This window comes from Brachyhypopomus gauderio, chromosome 7 (assembly GCF_052324685.1).
Source record: "Brachyhypopomus gauderio isolate BG-103 chromosome 7, BGAUD_0.2, whole genome shotgun sequence".
Lineage (NCBI taxonomy): Eukaryota > Metazoa > Chordata > Actinopteri > Gymnotiformes > Hypopomidae > Brachyhypopomus > Brachyhypopomus gauderio.
This window is the reverse complement of record NC_135217.1, coordinates 27,363,480-27,383,676: the sequence shown is the minus strand read 5'-3', so window position 1 is coordinate 27,383,676 and position 20,197 is coordinate 27,363,480. Positions and strand designations below refer to the sequence as shown.

Sequence of the window (20,197 nt, the reverse complement as noted above, 5' to 3'; positions counted from 1 at the left end):
AAAGTGTCATGCCAAACTCATTAAAAAATTAATGCATACTCAACTTGGCCAATGAAAAACTTTATTCCAAAATTGTAGAAAGCCAGTGCTTTATCTCCTGAGCACAATACAGTACTGTACCAGAAGGTAACATAATCGAGTGCTCCATGTTAGTTTCATAAATAAATGCTATGGCATTATGTATTTCAGTCATTTTTTAACTGAAGCATCAGAAGTAAACCTCTTTCACTTTTATTTTTAGTACAATACCTGCATTAAATAATCTAAATAAGGCCTCATTATGGTACTGAATGTGTATGAGCACCAATTGTCTACATATCAAATCTTATGGAAACGTTTTTCAAACATTACAAAGTACAAAAGAACTGGCTGCCTATCCCTTTGGCACAGATTTGATTTACTGTTGTGCGTATATGGCCTATAACCCCACATACTGTGCCTGACATAATCTTGGAAGTGCTTGGTTAAAATGTTAAAGCCATAAGTTCTGGTGTAGGTAATACGTGAGTGAAATGATTAAGTATCCAGTGCAGATCCAGGATAATATAAGGACATTATAACAGAGGCTTCCTATATGTGTCGCCTGTGCTTCCTATATGTGTCGCCTGTGCTTCCTATATGTGTCGCCTGTGCTTCCTATATGTGTCGCCTGTGCTTCCTATATGTGTTGCCTGTGCTTCCTACCAGTGTGTTGTCCATTACAATCCTCTACTCCAGTATACTGTGCTGAATAACACAAATAACTAGGTCGCACTCCCATGTCTTATGTGAGCGATCTAAAATCCAGTGACCAACATTTCCTCCCTTCTTTAGAATAGTAGGAAAGTCGGTTGTGCTTTTGGCATAAAGAGGCGCTGGTTGGCTCTTCACGGGTCAGTCCCGAAGCAGCCTCCCCCTCCACCATGCCCCCGAGGACCACTCTACCTCCCATGGCCTATCTGCGAATTGATGAGGGAGTAGTACGCCCCCTGCTGGCTGAGGAGCTGCTGGTGCGTGCCCTGCTCTACGACCACACCGTTCTTCAGCACAGCGATGACGTCTGCGTTCTGGATGGTGGACAGCCGGTGGGCCACCACGATGCACGTGCGGCCCTCGCGGGCTTTGTCCAGCGCCTCCTGCACTATCTGCAGAGAGAAAGAGAGAGAAACATAAGATTGATGTAAAACACTCTCACCGTGCTGAATATCTGAGAATGGAACTGAAGGATGTCGTCATCAACAGGTTTGGCAGGTTTGCACAGAGGTGTTGACCCCCCCCTTCCAGGGGTCAGGGGTCACCTTCTCGCTCTCTGTGTCCAGGGCTGACGTGGCCTCGTCCAGCAGCAGTAGTTTGGGGTTGCGCAGGATGGCTCTCGCTATGGCGATGCGCTGTTTCTGGCCCCCCGAGAGCTGCGTGCCCTTGTCTCCCGCCTGCGTCTGGTACTTCTGCGAAGGGCACGGAAACGTGTGTCAGACCAACCACCCCCCCCTCACACCTCCACTCGCCCGTCTGCGTCAGCAAGCATTGTGTCAGCGACTATTTCATCCGCCCCAAGGGAAACGTTTCAGTGTGACACATGAATCTGAAGTGCTTGTAACCGGTGAAGTTGATGGAGTCCGATAGGTTTCCATGGACTGAAAAGACGGCTGAGGTTTGACGGTTAGCGCTGGACTCGCTAAGCATGTGACCGATTGCGTGAGCGTCGAGTGGGAGTAACCCGTGTCCCCCGGGGAGCCGACCTGAGGCAGCCCCTCGATGAAGGAGTGGATGTTGGCGGCCCTGGCGGCCTGCTCCACCTCCTGCGGCTCCACCCGTCTGCTGTTGTCACCGTAGGCGATGTTCTCGGCCAGGCTGCAGTCGAACAGCACGGGCTCCTGCGATACGATGCCGATCTGTGAACGCAGCCAGTGGATGTTCAGGCGTTTGGCGTCATGGTCGTCCAGCATCTGCGTAGAAGGACGGGGGGGAATGTTGGTCAGTTTTCATCTTAACACCTGTGATCAGCTGTCAGTGTTTGTTTTGAATGCGTTAAATGTGTTACATTTGTTGGCCAGCTTATGGTGCTGTAGAGATTTACAGAGGTGTCCCACAGGCCCAAACTTTACCCCACTTACATCCTGGGTATCATGTATTGCTTTATGGTGCAATCTCTCACATTAAAAATGATCTAGTCACAAAAGAAGACCAAATACTTGGAACTGTATTTTTATGAGAATATGATTTATTGCCTCTTGCTTATCAGGGGAAAAACTTTTATGCTCATAGAAGATAAAACCTATAGAGATCAAACACCCCTGAGACTGATCTTTCTGTACTGTCCTGAGATCATGTGTGTGTGTGTGTGTGTGTGTGTGTGTGTGTGTGTGTGTGTGTGTGTGTGTGTGTGTGTGTGTGTGTTATGCTGTAATAAGATTCTACCTTTATACCTCTATGCTCTACCTAAACTACACGAGTTTACTCATTTACCTTCTGTGTGTGTGTGTGTGCCAATATCCTACTGGGCTGAGACAGTAACTTTATACTGCCTTTATGCTGTAAGTATGTGTGCACACGTGTCTAGGTGCACGCGGGTATCCACGTGTGCCGCGTCTCACCACCGTGCCCTGACGTGGGTCGTAGAACCTCTCCAGCAGCTGGATGATGGTGCTCTTGCCGCAGCCGCTACTGCCCACCAGAGCGAGCGTCTGGCCCTTCTTCACGCGCAGACGCAGGCCCTGCAGCACCGGCACAGCCGGCCGGGACGGGTAGCGGAAGTGAACGTCCTGGAAGTGCACGTTGCCCGAGAAATGATCCTGCGTGAAGCACAGCTACGTTATAGGGACGCAATCACACGCCGGAGACACAGCCGAGAGGCGAAAGAAAGTGAATGAATAATATAGACGGAAAACACAGAGATGAGCTCGTGTGATCTCCAACTAGATATGATTAATGTGTATGTGTTTGGGCACAGAGAAGCATTGGCAGAAAATTTGCAGCATAAGATGTAAGGAAGACAACAGGATGTGTAAAAGGTGTGAAAATGATGAAAGAAAATTTGCAGCATAGGATGTAAGGGAGACAACAGGATGTGTAAAAGGTGTGAAAGTGATGAAAGGGTACTGAGGAAACAGAGTGGACTCAGAATGACAGGCAGGCAGTTCTTTAGAGAGACAGGCAGACACGTTTTCAGATAGGGAGAGCAGAAAGTGTGGGGGCCACACTCAGTTTAACTATAAAGAAGAGGCAGAAGTAGTCTGTGGGGGAACCTAGACGGAGATCACATACATACATACTATATACAGTGTATATATATATATATATATATATATATATATATATATATATATATATATATATATATATATATATATATGAGAATGAGGAAGAAGAGGAAGAGGAAGGGTTCTGTACCGGCCGTTCGCCCTCATTCGAGTCGTTGTCAATGTCTGGGACTTTGTTGATCAACATGAGCACATGGGAGGCAGACATCTTGGCCTTTGCGTAATTCGGAGTAAAGGAGTTGGCTTCACCCACTGCCATAGCTCCATACATTATAGCAGAGATTACACTGGAAACACACACACACACACATACACACACACGTGCGCTCACACTAAGTAACTCTCACACAAATATCGGTAAACAATCCACAACTTGTCATGGTCTTCAAACAAAGCTTTCAAATTGGTCATGCCAGGCCCAAGATAGGAAAACGTTAAGAAATTAAAGATATTTGACATTTGAAATTAAGATAGGGAAACGTCCTTACCATTCACCAAATCGCCATTTCTAACTATATGACTGTATGTTGTTTACAGCACTTTCCACTCTGTGTGGTCTTGCATATTATCTACTCATCGTTTGCTAAAAGGCTCTTGCAAATAGGGTTTCACACATCAATCTGTTGTGCCAATTCATACCCCCCCTGAAACTAAGGTCTGAACTCTCTCCTGTCCAAAGCTCAGACACTAAGAACATTTGATTTAACTAAATAGATTTTGAAGTATTACCATATGGTAACAGGAGATGGACCCCCAGTCAGCCTGCACTTGGCAAGGCAACACTAGCAGTTTCATCCTACTCTAAAAATGCGATGAGTTATGTCAGTCAATCATGTGACCAGCACTGAGCCAAATACATGCCACTTAAAAGCGCAAAGCAGGAAAACATCCACTTCCTGTACCATTAAAAGCTGCAGATACGGATAGAGGCGTCCAGCTAAAACACGGTCACATGGCGTGAGGCGTCCAGCTAAAACACGGTCACATGGCGTGAGGCATCCAGCTAAAACACAGTCACATGGCGTGAGGCGTCCAGCTAAAACACAGTCACATGGCGTGAGGCGTCCAGCTAAAACACGGTCACATGGCGTGAGGCGTCCAGCTAAAACACGGTCACATGGCGTGAGGCGTCCAGCTAAAACACGGTCACATGGCGTGAGGCGTCCAGCTAAAACACAGTCACATGGCGTGAGGCGTCCAGCTAAAACACAGTCACATGGCGTGAGGCGTCCAGCTAAAACACGGTCACATGGCGTGAGGCGTCCAGCTAAAACACGGTCACATGGCGTGAGGCGTCCAGCTAAAACACGGTCACATGGCGTGAGGCGTCCAGCTAAAACACGGTCACATGGCGTGAGGCGTCCAGCTAAAACACAGTCACATGGCGTGAGGCGTCCAGCTAAAACACGGTCACATGGCGTGAGGCGTCCAGCTAAAACACGGTCACATGGCGTGAGGCGTCCAGCTAAAACACGGTCACATGGCGTGAGGCATCCAGCTAAAACACAGTCACATGGCGTGAGGCGTCCAGCTAAAACACAGTCACATGGCGTGAGGCGTCCAGCTAAAACACAGTCACATGGCGTGAGGCGTCCAGCTAAAACACGGTCACATGGCGTGAGGCGTCCAGCTAAAACACGGTCACATGGCGTGAGGCGTCCAGCTAAAACACGGTCACATGGCGTGAGGCGTCCAGCTAAAACACGGTCACATGGCGTGAGGCGTCCAGCTAAAACACGGTCACATGGCGTGAGGCGTCCAGCTAAAACACAGTCACATGGCGTGAGGCGTCCAGCTAAAACACGGTCACATGGCGTGAGGCGTCCAGCTAAAACACGGTCACATGGCGTGAGGCGTCCAGCTAAAACACGGTCACATGGCGTGAGGCGTCCAGCTAAAACACGGTCACATGGCGTGAGGCGTCCAGCTAAAACACAGTCACATGGCGTGAGGCGTCCAGCTAAAACACGGTCACATGGCGTGAGGCGTCCAGCTAAAACACGGTCACATGGCGTGAGGCGTCCAGCTAAAACACGGTCACATGGCGTGAGGCATCCAGCTAAAACACAGTCACATGGCGTGAGGCGTCCAGCTAAAACACAGTCACATGGCGTGAGGCGTCCAGCTAAAACACGGTCACATGGCGTGAGGCGTCCAGCTAAAACACGGTCACATGGCGTGAGGCGTCCAGCTAAAACACGGTCACATGGCGTGAGGCGTCCAGCTAAAACACAGTCACATGGCGTGAGGCGTCCAGCTAAAACACGGTCACATGGCGTGAGGCGTCCAGCTAAAACACGGTCACATGGCGTGAGGCGTCCAGCTAAAACACGGTCACATGGCGTGAGGCGTCCAGCTAAAACACGGTCACATGGCGTGAGGCGTCCAGCTAAAACACGGTCACATGGCGTGAGGCGTCCAGCTAAAACACAGTCACATGGCGTGAGGCGTCCAGCTAAAACACGGTCACATGGCGTGAGGCGTCCAGCTAAAACACGGTCACATGGCGTGAGGCGTCCAGCTAAAACACGGTCACATGGCGTGAGGCGTCCAGCTAAAACACGGTCACATGGCGTGAGGCGTCCAGCTAAAACACGGTCACATGGCGTGAGGCGTCCAGCTAAAACACGGTCACATAGCGTGAGGCGTCCAGCTAAAACACGGTCACATGGCGTGAGGCGTCCAGCTAAAACACGGTCACATGGCGTGAGGCGTCCAGCTAAAACACGGTCACATGGCGTGAGGCGTCCAGCTAAAACACGGTCACATGGCGTGAGGCGTCCAGCTAAAACACGGTCACATGGCGTGAGGCGTCCAGCTAAAACACGGTCACATGGCGTGAGGCGTCCAGCTAAAACACGGTCACATGGCGTGAGGCGTCCAGCTAAAACACGGTCACATGGCGTGATCCGACACCACCCTGCAGACGGATGAGTTCTGGATTACATGTTGCATACTTGTATCTCTCACTAATCATTAACTGATACCATGGGAAACAGTGGCCTTTGTACCCCATAACCCAAACTCTTACACTGTCTGTGCAAGCAGAACACACGTGTTAATCTCAGCTAGCAACCGTGTTAATCTCAGCTAGCAACCGTGTTAATCTCAGCTAGCAACCGTGTTAATCTCAGCTAGCAACCGTAGCACCCCAGCGGACGGTAGCAGTACATGTGTTATGATGAATTTGGTCACCTACAGGAAGACACCCTCGAAGGTGATCATTTCATTCTCGTAAAGCCAGGAGCCAAATTTGAAACAGCCAGCGTAAGCGAAGTAGATCATGGCTTGTGAGAACGAGAACGTCAGGCCGAAAATGTGTGCCTTCTTCTGGGCGTTCCTGAGAAGAACGCAAAACGAACTCAGCAAAACGAGAACAGCAAAACGAACTCAGCATTTGCAGTATGACTTGGCAATGATGAGTCGCTTTTTATGACCACACTATTTACATCTTCATATCCTAGAAAACATTTACTGGTCAGAATCAGCGTACTTGTAGGGCACAATCAGGTTCTGCTGGAACAGGCTTTCAAATTTGGTCTCTCTGGTTAACGACACAACTGTGCGGATATTTTCAATGGCTTCCGTGGCGACCTGAGGGACAGAAAGAGGGATGAACACACTCTTTCTGACATAAACATCACTAAACGTGGACAGTTGTGATTTTTAGTTGCCAGAGTTATTCAAACATCTAGGTTATGCACCTAAAATCCATAAAGTGTGTTTCTGTCCAGCAACACAATATGTTACCTTTCCAGCCTGCTCTAACTCCTTCTTGTCTTTAAGGGCGTGGCCTGCTAACATCTTCATCTGGATCGCTCCGGCAACGGCCATGATTGGCACAATGGAAAGGACGAGAAGGGTGAGTTGCCAGCCATACACAAACGAGATGATGACGGACGTCCCCAGATTGGCCAAGTTCTGGGCCAGGGTTGCCATTCTCAGGCCTGTCGCCTGCCCACAGAATACAGAGATTCATTTTATATATTTCACCGCTCTCTTATCCTGCAAGAAGATTTAACATCAGTTTTCTTTGTAGGATAGCCACTAAGTGAATAATTAATTCACTCATACATTACAGGGACAGTTTAACTGATGCCAACCAATAGCATTAGTTGTCTATATATTTCAGTTCCCATTTCTCTCCCAAAAATGCATGAGGAATTAACAAATAACGTTATTCATTACATTGTCTGCACATTCTGATTTCCATTTCTCTCCCAGAGATGAGTAATGAATTAACTTTTTTAATCAACATTTTTTTTCATCTTCATTTAAACTTTGATATGCTTTGCTCATGTCTTGATGGTTGTCAGTCAAAGAAAGAGAGAATGCTTAACAGCCTTTCAGGCACTGAAAGTAAATCAGCACTTAAGTGCAGTATGGTAGCTTGGAGACAGTATGCAGACCCCAAGGCAGGGGAAAATTAGGACTTACGCCCTGCACTTGGGCGGTGTCATTGGCCAGTCTGGTGGTCAGTGCTCCCACACTGTTCTTATGGTCATCATACCAGGCCAAGTCCTGAAAAACACACATACACACAGAGTAGGAGTGAAGCATCTTACAAACAATCTGCTCTCTGTATACAAGTAGTATGTACTCGAGTAGTACGAGTAGCTCATATGGAATACTTTGACTTTATATGGTATATTGTGAGCTCCTATGTATTAGTAAGATCATATGAACACTGAGCTTATATGGAATACCTTATATGGTATATTGTGTGCTCATATGGATTACTATGAGCTCATATGAACACTGGGCCCATATGGAATATTTTGACCTTATATGGTATATTGTGTGCTCATATGGATTACTATGAGCTCATATGAACACTGGGCCCATATGGAATATTTTGACCTTATATGGTATATTGTGTGCTCATATGGATTACTATGAGCTCATATGAACACTGGGCCCATATGGAATATTTTGACCTTATATGGTATATTGTGTGCTCATATGGATTACTATGAGCTCATATGAACACTGGGCCCATATGGAATATTTTGACCTTATATGGTATATTGTGTGCTCATATGGATTACTATGAGCTCATATGAACACTGGGCCCATATGGAATATTTTGACCTTATATGGTATATTGTGTGCTCATATGGATTACTATGAGCTCATATGAACACTGAGGTCATGTGAAATACTTTGATCTCATTTGGAAGACTGTGAGATCATACAGCGTACTTTGAGCTCATTTGAAAGACTGTGAGATCATACAGCGTACTTTGAGCTCATTTGAAAGACTGTGAGATCATACAGCACACTTTGAGCTCATTTGAAAGACTGTGAGATCATACAGCGTACTTTGAGCTCATTTGAAAGACTGTGAGATCATACAGCACACTTTGAGCTCACTGAAATATCATGTTGAATGAGCGCATTAGTGGGCTCACCTGTCTCATCATGGCTTTAAAAGCTCTGTATCTCAGTCTCATGGTTAGAATCTCACCAGCTTTCCCAAAACAGAAACCCTGAGAGAAAATTGCAAACACGCAATATATCAGACACTAGTTTAATAGTCATATGACTATTTTCAGAAGCTGCTTAGATTTGTTTTAAACCTTTTGTAATTCGAGACCTTGAATAAGAGCTTTGCTGATACATACTACCATTCACAATTCTGATCAGAATGTTAAATCTAAACGTTTATGTGCATTATCTGTGGGGGGGCGGGTGTCGCCTCCCATAAAAGCACAACCTAGCAGTGCAGAGGTTATAACTTCTGCTGTGTCACGGATTCCATGGTCAAAAGAAATTACTCTCACTATCTGATTTATATAACTAAAACACAATTAGAACGCCAATTAAATTTAAAGTGCTATAATTTTTAACTTCATTTTTTCCCCAAACTAAATACCTCAGGAATGTATGTAATTCTAGTGAATACACGAAAATAGAGTGCCATACCAGTTTAGATCCCAGTACATTAGTAAGTGTACAGGTTATTCAATAACTTATCAACTATGCAGCTAGGGTTCACCACGTGCACTTTTTTTACGTCATGGTCACCCTCCTCTGGTCGGCCACACTGCTGTAGACTAATAAGCCAAAGTGTTCAAGGTCCTCTTTACTGAGCAGGAACGGCCATAACGGGTAATAAAACGATGTGAGCATAGATACAGATAAGAGCAAAGGGCAGAGCGCTGGGGCTACCGCGGCCATTCACACCTGTAAGAAGAGTGCAATGAAGGAAATGACACCGATGACGGCGAACAGCAGGGAGAAGAGATTGGCCCTCTCCCTTTTAATGTCCTCGTCTATCTCAGCAAACACCTGGGAGGAGAGGGGTGGGGGGAGGGGTCTGTTAGTGCTTCAGTCATCCAAATGATGTATTGTCTGTCACTGCAGCCTTTGGACGAGGGACCTACAGCGATGATTTTGGAGAAGATGACGGCAAAGGCGGGCTGCAGGCCGCCGTTGATGGTAGCGCAGAAGACGCCCACTACCATGTAGGGCCACTCGCTCTTGTTCAGACTGAGCACGGTGAGGAAGGACACGTTTGGGACCTTCTCCTCCTACAGACGGTGATGGAGAGAGCCAGGAGCCTTTCAGTGACTGTAAACTCAATCTGGGCAGGCAATTTGAATACATTTCACAGTGTGTGTGTGTGTGTCAGCGTTTTACTGGTTCTGGGACTTGGTCACCATCTTTCTGTTCACTCTCTGAGCCGTTGAAGCTCATGCTCTTCTGCCTGAAGAGTGTGTGCTCTGTCACGGGGGTGAGGGAGGGGCTCTTCTCATCTAGCCCCGCCTCCTCTGTGCTCTCCGCCTCAGCATCCGTGCTACTGAAGGTCTAAGCGATTCAATACATGCATGCATATGTACACAAAATGTCACTTTCTCTAACATCAACACACATGTACAAATTTTCTTCCATCAGTTCTATTTGCTTTGCCTCACCTGCATTGCGACGAGAGACTGGTAGACACCTTTTTTCTGCATGAGCTCATCATGTGAGCCCAGCTCCACAATCCGCCCATCCTGGAACCCGGCGATGATGTCAGCGTTGCGGATGGTAGACAAGCGGTGTGCCACAATAATGGTCGTCCTACCCAGTCTCACCTGTACCACCATGACATGTACAGTCACTCATCCGACATGCGCTTCCTTTGATTTAACGGTGCATTACACCTTTTCTTCTAACTCCCACCATGGTAAGAAATAATAAACTAAAAATAAGTTCTTCTACCTTATCCAGGGCGGCCTGGACGATCGCCTCACTCTCTGTGTCCAGCGCAGACGTGGCCTCATCCAGCAGGAGGATCTTGGGATTGCGTACGAGAGCCCGAGCAATGGCGATTCGTTGCTTCTGCCCACCACTCAGCTGAGTGCCTCTGTCGCCCACCAGGGTCTCAAATTTCTGAAAAAAAATAGATTTGAGTTGGATTAGAGCCCACCTGATACAAGGACACCTGTTTCAGAGAAATCAGGCCCAACTCATTCCAAACCTTTACTCTACAACAACAGACAGGCACTTAAGACTTACTGGAAATGAAAAAGCTAATGAACAGAAGCTAATTTCATTAAATTAAATTCCAGTTTAACATTCCCTCAAAGCAGCAATACAGGCGATTTTATTAAATACTTAATTACTTATTTGTGGGCACAAACGGTCAGCTAATGATACTGGAGTTATATATCTTCCTACGTTCGTGCCTCTGTGTTACGTTATTCGATGGTGCACAGGGCTGGCTCACCTGAGGCAGCTTCATGATGAAGTCGTAGGCGTTGGCCTCGCGCGTCGCCCGCTCGATCTCCTCTGGCGTGACGTCCTCGCGGCCGTAGCGGATGTTCTCGGCGATGGTGGTGGCGAAGAGGACGGGCTCCTGGCTCACCACACCAATCAGCTCCCTCAGGTAGCGGACGTTCAGTGTGCGGACATCGTGGTCATCTACATACACCTACACACATGGAACAACAAAAATTAAACTTAAAAAATAGTAGGAGAAAAAGATAATAAACAAAAACATGAGACAGTCATCAGTTGATGTTAAAACATGAGTCATAGGTTGATGTTATCTATGTTGTCCAGCAAGGATCCTATAGTCTATAGGTACCAGATGCTGTGGGTAGATTTAGCTGGGTGTCATACGCGTAGTGATAAAAGCAAATGTATCTACTGGTTATATCAACTAGGGAAAGCATACAGAGAGTAGATAATGAATTTTCCCTTGTGGGACTCCACAGGATATTACTTGGATAAATACCCAGTGCAACAACCTAAGTAGGATTTAACACTAACATAGTAGCAGAAAGTCCAGACCGGATCCCAGTAAGAAAAACCTGATGATCAATCGATTTAAAAACAGGGATGAAAACAGGGAGAAAGAGAGAAAGGCTACTCAATGCTGCTACCAAACTCTCAAATCATTTAAAGCTTTGAGAAGTAGTAATATCCAAGGGCCAAAAAAACGGACTGAAAAAAAATATTGTCATTAATATTGTTTGAGCTGAATTTAACAATCAGTTGAATTGAAACATATTTTTTGATAAAAAATGGAATGTTGTATACTGGCCTATAAATACTCTGAGAAGTCAAGATTCATTCATTTTGCTGGCAGTAGCTGTTTTGAACCCATGTGGATAATTTCCATGTTGTAACAGTGTTGCACTGTTTTTCTTTAAAGAAAACACTTTTCTCTCTACACTTACTGATCCTTCCTGGGGGTCGTAGAAACGTTGGAGCAGCTGCACTGTTGTACTTTTGCCGCACCCGCTGCTCCCCACGAGAGCAATAGTCTGACCACAGCTGACTCTCAGATTCATACCACAGAGGACCTACACACACCCCCACATACAAACACACATGCAAGTATACACACACACATACGTACACAGAAACATCCACACACACAATCAGGAAAGACGAAACAGTACTCTTCTTTCTGCTGTATTCAGACTTATTATCAGACCAAACATACTTTCACATCCTGCCGTGAGGGGTAGGTGAAGTGGATGTTTCTGAACTCAATGTTTCCTTTGACTACGTCAGGCTTGTAGCCTTGATCAGAGAAACTGTCGATGCTTGGTTCCTGCGGGCACAAAAACACTAAATAATAAGACTTAGCCAAACAAATACAACATGCTGTTGCTTCACAGCACATGTGAAATTGAACGGTGACTTGTTCAAGGTCCGCGCTGTAAGCCTGTTTAATGGAAGCCTGTTTGGATGGGTGGTTCAAAGCTCAGTGGTACAGCCGTCCCGATCCGGAGATTTGGCAGCAGGAACAATGAGAGGAAATTCTGGAAGCACGTTCCTATTTACCTGAACGTCTGGATGTGATTCGTACCTCAAAGCCCCTGGCTGCTCAGTGTGTGTAGAATGTTTGTTATAACTGGACAACCGAGGGGTCTAAATAAAAACGGGTTCATTGAGTTTGTGTGTGTAATTCCACATCCTATCATCTTTTGTTCAGTTTCATCACAGAAAAAACCACCAGACATGAAGTAGGAAGTTACAGGCGGGTCACTGCAGCATTCGTCCTAGGTCACTGTTGTATATCAAGTAACTTACTCCAAGTCCAACTTCTTGTTTCTGTTCCTTAAACATGTTGCTGATTACTTATTGTAATGATGAGCCAACATCAAGAACACAGTAATTTTTTTTTTTTTACCCGCAAAACTAATGTGAACAGCCGCTCTAAATGACAGTGTCTGGCCTTCTGTGGCTCAGATGTGTGCATGAACGTGCATGTGTGTACAAGTGCGTGTGTGTGCATGTGTGAACTAGCCCTTCCCCTCTAAGCAAACAGAAAGAGTAGAAAGAGTCCTGGCTAAAAGGCTGGAATTGACAGTGACAAAACAAAATTAGGAGGTATAAAAATATTTGCTATTTTGAGCCATTCTTATTTAAAAATGGAAACCTGAAGGCACAGCATGTCCAGGACATGTTTTATCAACTGTCGCCCAAGAGTATCCTAATGAGATCTAAGACTAATGTTGTTTATACTGTAGACTCCTCATCAGTGGGACAGCCAATTAAAAGCGGTTTTGCTCTTTTCAGTGTCCAATGACAAACTGTTGTATGGTCTTAGGACAACCCCATGAGCTTGTCACCTCTGTACATCATCCATAATTGAGGGATCAAATAATAGAGGAACAGCAGACAGACTTGCAGTGAGTTTTGGTGAGGAAGTGGTAGGTGACGGTGTCCGTGAGGTCACTCACATGATCGATGACGCTGAAGACCTTGTGTGCCGCCCCTCGTGCGCTGGCGAAAGCTTGGATGTTCGGGGAGGTCTGGCCAAGGCCGAACGCACCGATGATGACGGCAAAGAAAACCTAAGCAAGAGGAAGGCAAAAACAGCTGTGGTTTCAGAGACGGCTTAGAGAACAGCACGGCAACACTTCACGAATAAAGTCCATTTATGCACCAGGACCTTCTACACTGAGACCCTGGGATTTCAACTCAAAACTCTATCTGGCCTAGTTTCTAGGTCGGTTTCTCAGATCAAAGGTGTAGTCTAGGTCAGAGGCCTTCAGCTCAAGAACTCGAATCCATTTTATGCTCCTGGAGTTTGTAATGGCTGGTTGTTCATTGAACAGCTAATGCAACCAACTGGCCATTTACTTGCAATAAACCTGCATCCTGTGTAATCTGAAGGACTGTGTTTTAGTGCATTATTATAGAATCCAAACCCAGATTTTGAATTCCAGACAAAGAACTGAAGGCCTCTGATCGAGATATGACGACCCTGAATCTTGGGTTTGGACTGACGGAGATCTGTTCTTACCGTGAGCAGGGAGCCGATACTGTACTCTCCAGCAAAGATGAGGGTGCTACCGTACCAGAAGGCCAGCGCATATGCCATGTAGATCATGAAGTAAGTGAAGCCCACCGCGATGTTCACCGTCACCGCTTTCTTTATACCAACGTTCTTAGCATCCTCCAGGTTTTTCTCATACCTGCCAAAATGATTGAGCTGATCAAGGGACCTCAGGACACAGCCATGACCGAGAAGAATCTGCTCTTAACTGTAAATCACGTTCAGAACTCTGGGAAATGACTGAACACAGAACTGATCTTTCCCAGAAGGACCCTCATCAGGCACTGACTACAATTCAGGAGCAGTATTTGCACATGGTCATTTCTCCACACGGCAAAGGGTGTTGCTGTTTCAGTCTCTGAGGATGTTCTGAAATGTGCATGTGCAAGTATAGATAGAGAGTAAACAGAGGTCATATTCCAGACTTCAGTATTCCTGCTTCCCTGTCTGTTTGTAAATACACTCAAACATGCTGCACTGCTTTGGATAGATACACATTCTTCAAACATTCCATGAACCTTGGCTTTAAACACACACACACACACACACACACACACACACACACACACACACACACACACACACACGCACCTCTTGATCTCTTTCTGTTGTCCCCCAAAAGCGAACACAGTCCTGATGGCAGACAGCACCTCTTCTGCCACGGCCCCTGCCTTAGCGTATGCGGTCTGCTCTCGGGACGTGAACGTCGTCATCACCTGAGGACGAAGAACATGCTTAGGTGACAGACTTCTACAGTTCTGTTTTTTTCATGCCAAATGCCACTCTCAGTTCATAAAGATTTAGGAGAGGGAGAACTTTGAGGGATGTATGAAAAACGTATAGGACAGATGTATATAATTATATATCCAAATCCAGTCCAGGATTTTGTAGTCACAAGGAGTTGAAGAACAGTTAATGTAACTGATTGGCCATCATACCTGATTCGCAGGTAATGGGGGGACTGAAGCCGAGCTTTAAACCATGAGAATGGTCAGTTAAAACCACTAGTGTAAGTGCTTATATCCTGACACCCTGTCCTGTTTGTCTGTCTGTCCTTGAATAATAATAATAATAATAATAATAATAATAAAATTTTAAGTGCCTTTCAGGATACTCAAGGACACTTTACAATAAGATAAGAAACCATATAAGAACATAAAACATTCAAGTAAAATAGATTAAATTAAAATGATAACTTCATAAAAGCAATCTCAAAAAGATATGTTTTAAGTGCCTCTTAAAAACATCGATTGATGTACATATATGGAGATATAGAGGGATTGAGTTTCATAATTTTGCACCATGAACTGAAAGCTCTTTGACCAAACATGCGCTACTTAGCAGAAGGAACTGAGAGCAGATGAGTATTAGAAGACCAGAGCGAACGAGAGGGACAGTATCTGGACAACAGAACAGATAGATACTCAAGTGATACTCAATCCAAACACTTAAAATCCAAGAGCAGAGTTTTATATTGTATTTGATATTGTACTAGAAGACAGTGCAATACTTTCAGCTTTGGGGTTATGTGTTCACATGTCCTAGTGAGTGTGAGAACTCTCGCTGCTGAATTCTGCACATACTGCAGCTTTTTTCGACTCCTGGTAGGGAGCCCAACCAAGACAGAGTTACAATAATCAAGTCGTGATGAAATGAATGCTTGTATGAGTGTTTCAGCTACAGTGTCTGGGAGAGGGGGACGCAGCCTGGCAATATTTCTGAGTTGGAAAAAAGCTGTTTTGGTTACGTTGCTAATGTGTGCCTCAAGAGAAAGTGTAGAGTCTAAAATGACACCAAGGTTGTGAACTTTGGTCACAGATGATTGGATAAAGCCAAGGATAGAGATTGTCGATTGTCTCATTTTCTTGAAGGTGGAAGGGGAAGCAATAAGAACAGCTTCAGATTTTTTACTGTTTAGTTTAAGAAAATTCTTGGCCATCCAGTTCCTAATATTGACAAGGCAGCTAACCAAGGAGGCAGTGTATCTGAGGGTTTAGTGGAGATATAGATTTGCATATCATCAGCATAACAGTGAAATAGGAGGCCGTGCTGTCTGATGATATCACCCAGTGGAAGGATGTAGATGATAAAGAGAAGTGGGCCAAGAACTGAACCCTGGGGAACACCAAAGGACAGTGTTGTAGTGTCAGATCTGAATGTGCCCAGCGATACAAACTGCTGCCTGTCGGTAAGATATGATCTGAACCAAGTGAGAGCTGTACCAGTCACCCCGGTTGAAGTCGGTAGTCTGCACAGGAGTGTTTCATGGCAAACTGTGTCAAATGCTGCAGTGAGATCTAGAAGAACTAGAATATTCACTTGACCAGAATCAGCTGCCAGTAACAGATCATTAAATACCCTCAACAGAGCAGTTGCGGTGCTATGGTTTGCTCTAAAGCCAGACTGAAATTGTTCAAAAAGTTTGTTTGCAGTCAGATGTTCTTTCAGTTGGACAGAAACTGTATGTTCAACTAGTTTGCTAATGAAAGGAAGATTTGATATGGGGCGATAGTTGTTTAGATCATCAGGGGCAAGGCCTGGCTTCTTCAAGATTTGTATAATGGCAGACAATTTTAAGCTGGGGGGAACAAAACCTGTAGTAAGGGAAGTATTAATTATGTCTGTGAAAAGATAACAAAGTGATGTCTGACAAGCTTTGACCAAGCGGGTGGGCAAGGGGTCCAGAATACATGGTCACTCTAGAACCCATAATAAGTCTAGTTAAAAAGCTATTATCAACAAGATGAAAGGTGGATAGAGAATTTGTCACAGTTAGACCAGGTTCTTCCACTCCATCGTCAAGCAGGACATTGGGTGGTTCGACGTCAACGAGACGGGACAACTCAACATGCGACTGGCAACTCAACACGCGACTGAACTCAACGCTTGTTTATAAACACAGGTACGCAGATTTAGTCCTCCGTTTCATTCCCTCTCCTTCAGTTGTTCCCCTGTGTTTTTGTCCATGCACTTCTCACCTTGGCAATGATTGCAGCCGAAATTCCAAGCAGGGGGCTTATGGCGAGGATGACGAGGGTAAGCTTCCAGCCTTTGATGAAGCCGACGACAAAGCCCGCGAAGAAGGTAGTGAGGGACTGAATTAACATGCCCATCTTGTCGCCGATGCCCTCATTGATCTTGTAGATATCACTACGGAGAAAACAGAGCGAGGTGGGTAAGGGTATGTGTGTGTCAGTGTGTGCATGCGTCTATACATCCCTGTGTTTGTTTAATCTTCATTGGTATACTCAATCATTTTGCTCCAGGACCCGGGAGGCCCTGTCTGCTCTTACTCGGCCAGTCGCGTGTTGAGTTGTCCCGTCTCGTTAACGTCGAACCACCCAATGTCCTGCTTGACGATGGAGTGGAAGAATAGCTTACGCAGACGCTTCACCTGCCGCCCTGCGGCCAACGTCCAGAAGGCCACCTGCATGTACGCTGCAAACAGCACTATACCCCCCATGATGCTATAGTAGATGGCATGCCTGTTTAAGGGAGGACCAAGACCCAGGTAGCAATCGTCATAAAAACAATTACAATTTATCTAACATAAAAATACTTCAAAATGATTTATGTCGTTAGTTTTTACATACAGATTACACAATACAGTTTAGAAGTTATTACAGACTTCATCAAAGACTACAAAATATTTTTTAAAGTAGCAGAAACATCAACTGTCACAAAAAGCTCATTTATAAACAGGGTTTGTTACCTGGTCATACTCTCTCCAAGAGACTGATTGAGAGCTGGCCAGGTGAAATCTAGGATTAATGACACATTCATACGAGTTAAGAAGAGCTGCTGTAAGAATTCCATTCAGTCCATTTCAAGATATTTTACTCAGAAAGTCTTATTTGCCTAAATTTATCCTTACATGATGAGAACAACAGTGAAGCAACATGATGAAGTTTCCTATAACAGCAACAGTAGTTGTTGTAATATATATTATAACAGTAATAATAGTAATATATAACAGTAGTTAATATATTTATGCTAATATATAGTTAATATATTTAGGCAAAGTTTTTATTCACACTTGGGTACTTGAGGACTGTGTTTTATATAAAATGCAGAAAGTTGTGTTTGTGGTACTATTATTTATTTTTGATTTTTTTTTTTTCAGTTTATCTGATTTTTATTTATAAAGATTGTTAAGTCAGTGTCCAATAAATGATGTTAAGTGCAAAAATGTTGTGCATCCATTTGTTATTATTAGTATTATATTTTAGCATGCAAATATATCGGAAACTTCTAGATATCTGCAAATAAAATTGACAGTACATCGGCTGACCCTGACCTCTAAACATTTTTGACCTCTAAAGTTTTATATATATATAAATATAAAATATAATAAATATATAAAAAGTTTTATAGAACATTTATAGAAAACTCCATATAGGTCAATCTCTAGGTGAAAGTCCCTGACAGTGTTATGTATGTGACTCACTAGGAGGGAGAGGGATACTTTCATTCCAGCCCTTGATTATTTCTTCATCCACAAAGCTGTTTGTCATGTCGCCGAATACAATCACCATGGCAGGAAGTACTGCCCCATTGGCCATAGCCATAATGGTTCCAACGACCATCAGAGTAAGATCCACACTATCCGCATAACGGAACTGTTTGAGACACACAGTCCAGAGCACACGAATAATCACATGAAGACATATATACACCGGTGTTAGAACTTTAGCACACACTACTTTAAATACACATTAGGGACCAGAAAGAGGCAGAAGGCAAACAGTGATTCTCTGGAATGAGAAGAACTGGACAGAACATTACAGTATATTACATCACACACACAGCGTCTGAGTGTACAAGGCCTGTTGCAAGATACACTCAGTGACAACTTTGTCAATGTGAATATCACCGAAGATTAAAACCTCATTACACCAAATCCCCAATCCTTGGGGGTGTTATAACCTAGCCTGGATCAAATACTGACCCATAAAACGTCACTTAGACCAAGTGTTTGATTGAATCACGAACGTGAAGAACTTAAATGAGGACTGACTTTAACCGACAAAGGATGCATTTAACTAACGAAGCAAACAGCATTACCACATGCTGCTCAAGTAAAACAAACAAAACATGACCAAGATCAACATGTTAAATGTGGGAATCAATAACTCATATATAATATCAACCATAAACGTGTGGTTTGTGTGTGTGTGTGTGTGTGTGTGTGTGTGTGTCCGGGGGGGGGGGGGTTGGTCCTGCTTACTATTTCTAAAGGTCCCACCATTGCCTCAGGGGTAGGTTTCTCATCTTCGTTTCCTTTTTTCCCGCTACTGTAATACGGAACACAAGATCATACTTCACACTATCACACAGTCACACTGCCACAGCCACAATCCCATTCAAAGCAAAAAAAAAACTATTTATAGTATTGTTAGTTTTAAATACATTCGAAAGCAAAGTGGCCATTTACGACTTTCATAGAGGGCGTGCTTGCTCTGTCACGCTGTCGAAAGAAATGGCCCACCTTATGTCTCCATTCTGATCGTTTTTACTAGTCTCCTCTTTCATTTCGTATTTCTTTCCCATTTTGACTTGTTTCTGGAGCTGGGTGTTGTCAAGATTGATATTAATTACTAGTTTCCAGGAGCGACCCCGTAAGCAACTTGGGATGTTCTCGTTGCTGTATTAATACAAAGCAGCGTTGTAACATAGGCATGTGTTTTAAAATACATTTTAATAACTGGTCGGTTTATTAAAATAAAGCAATAAAATAAAGCAAGGTAAGTGTAGCTCGTTTCGTACAGTTAATTCAAAGTACTTTGCATATATGAAAAACAAAAGCAGACATAACATAAAACGCTTTGTAGAAGTTTTAAATAAGATAAAGTCCAAGAAAAGTCCAAGGTATTAGCACTAAGGTTTACTGTGTTACCTTGAAAGGAGCTGCAGTCCTCCCCGCGCGCGCAGCGCTAACGTCTGGTGTACCTCTGGCGCAACAGTGTTTATAGCTGGCGAATTTATTATACTGCGATTACATCATTTACAACAGAGTGATTTTTTCACCTGTTTCAATCTTCCACATTATGCTTTAGTTTGTGTTATTTTGTCACATTTTATTAGACGGTGTACAGCAAGGAAAAGTCATGAGACGACTTGATCTTCAGATTCTCGTTTATTTGCGCGTTTCCTCAGATCGGAGTTTATCAGCACA

General features: G+C 44.4%; 1 protein-coding gene across 2 annotated transcripts; it reads right to left on the bottom strand.

Moving 5' to 3' along the window:
• Positions 1-617: 617 nt before the first annotated feature.
• Positions 618-20,102, bottom strand: abcb4 (ATP-binding cassette, sub-family B (MDR/TAP), member 4). 2 transcript variants are annotated; one of them, XM_077012918.1, is made up of 28 exons: positions 19,919-20,101; positions 19,511-19,666; positions 19,250-19,316; positions 18,470-18,641; positions 17,735-17,783; positions 17,316-17,507; positions 17,001-17,172; positions 14,614-14,738; positions 13,990-14,161; positions 13,424-13,537; positions 12,178-12,288; positions 11,909-12,034; positions 10,954-11,157; positions 10,446-10,616; positions 10,157-10,318; positions 9,882-10,049; positions 9,626-9,772; positions 9,426-9,530; positions 8,651-8,728; positions 7,677-7,760; positions 6,990-7,193; positions 6,733-6,833; positions 6,439-6,579; positions 3,370-3,526; positions 2,574-2,771; positions 1,719-1,925; positions 1,278-1,424; positions 618-1,124 (listed from the first exon to the last, which is right to left on the bottom strand). In XM_077012918.1, the coding sequence occupies exons 2-28, from the start codon at positions 19,570-19,572 to the stop codon at positions 921-923; spliced, it is 3,840 nt and encodes a 1,279-aa protein (XP_076869033.1). In that variant the 5' UTR covers positions 19,573-19,666; positions 19,919-20,101; the 3' UTR covers positions 618-920. The 2 variants fall into 2 exon arrangements, with proteins under 2 accessions (XP_076869033.1, XP_076869034.1); XM_077012919.1 differs by lacking the exon at positions 6,439-6,579 and having other exon boundaries at positions 19,919-20,102.
• Positions 20,103-20,197: the final 95 nt, after the last annotated feature.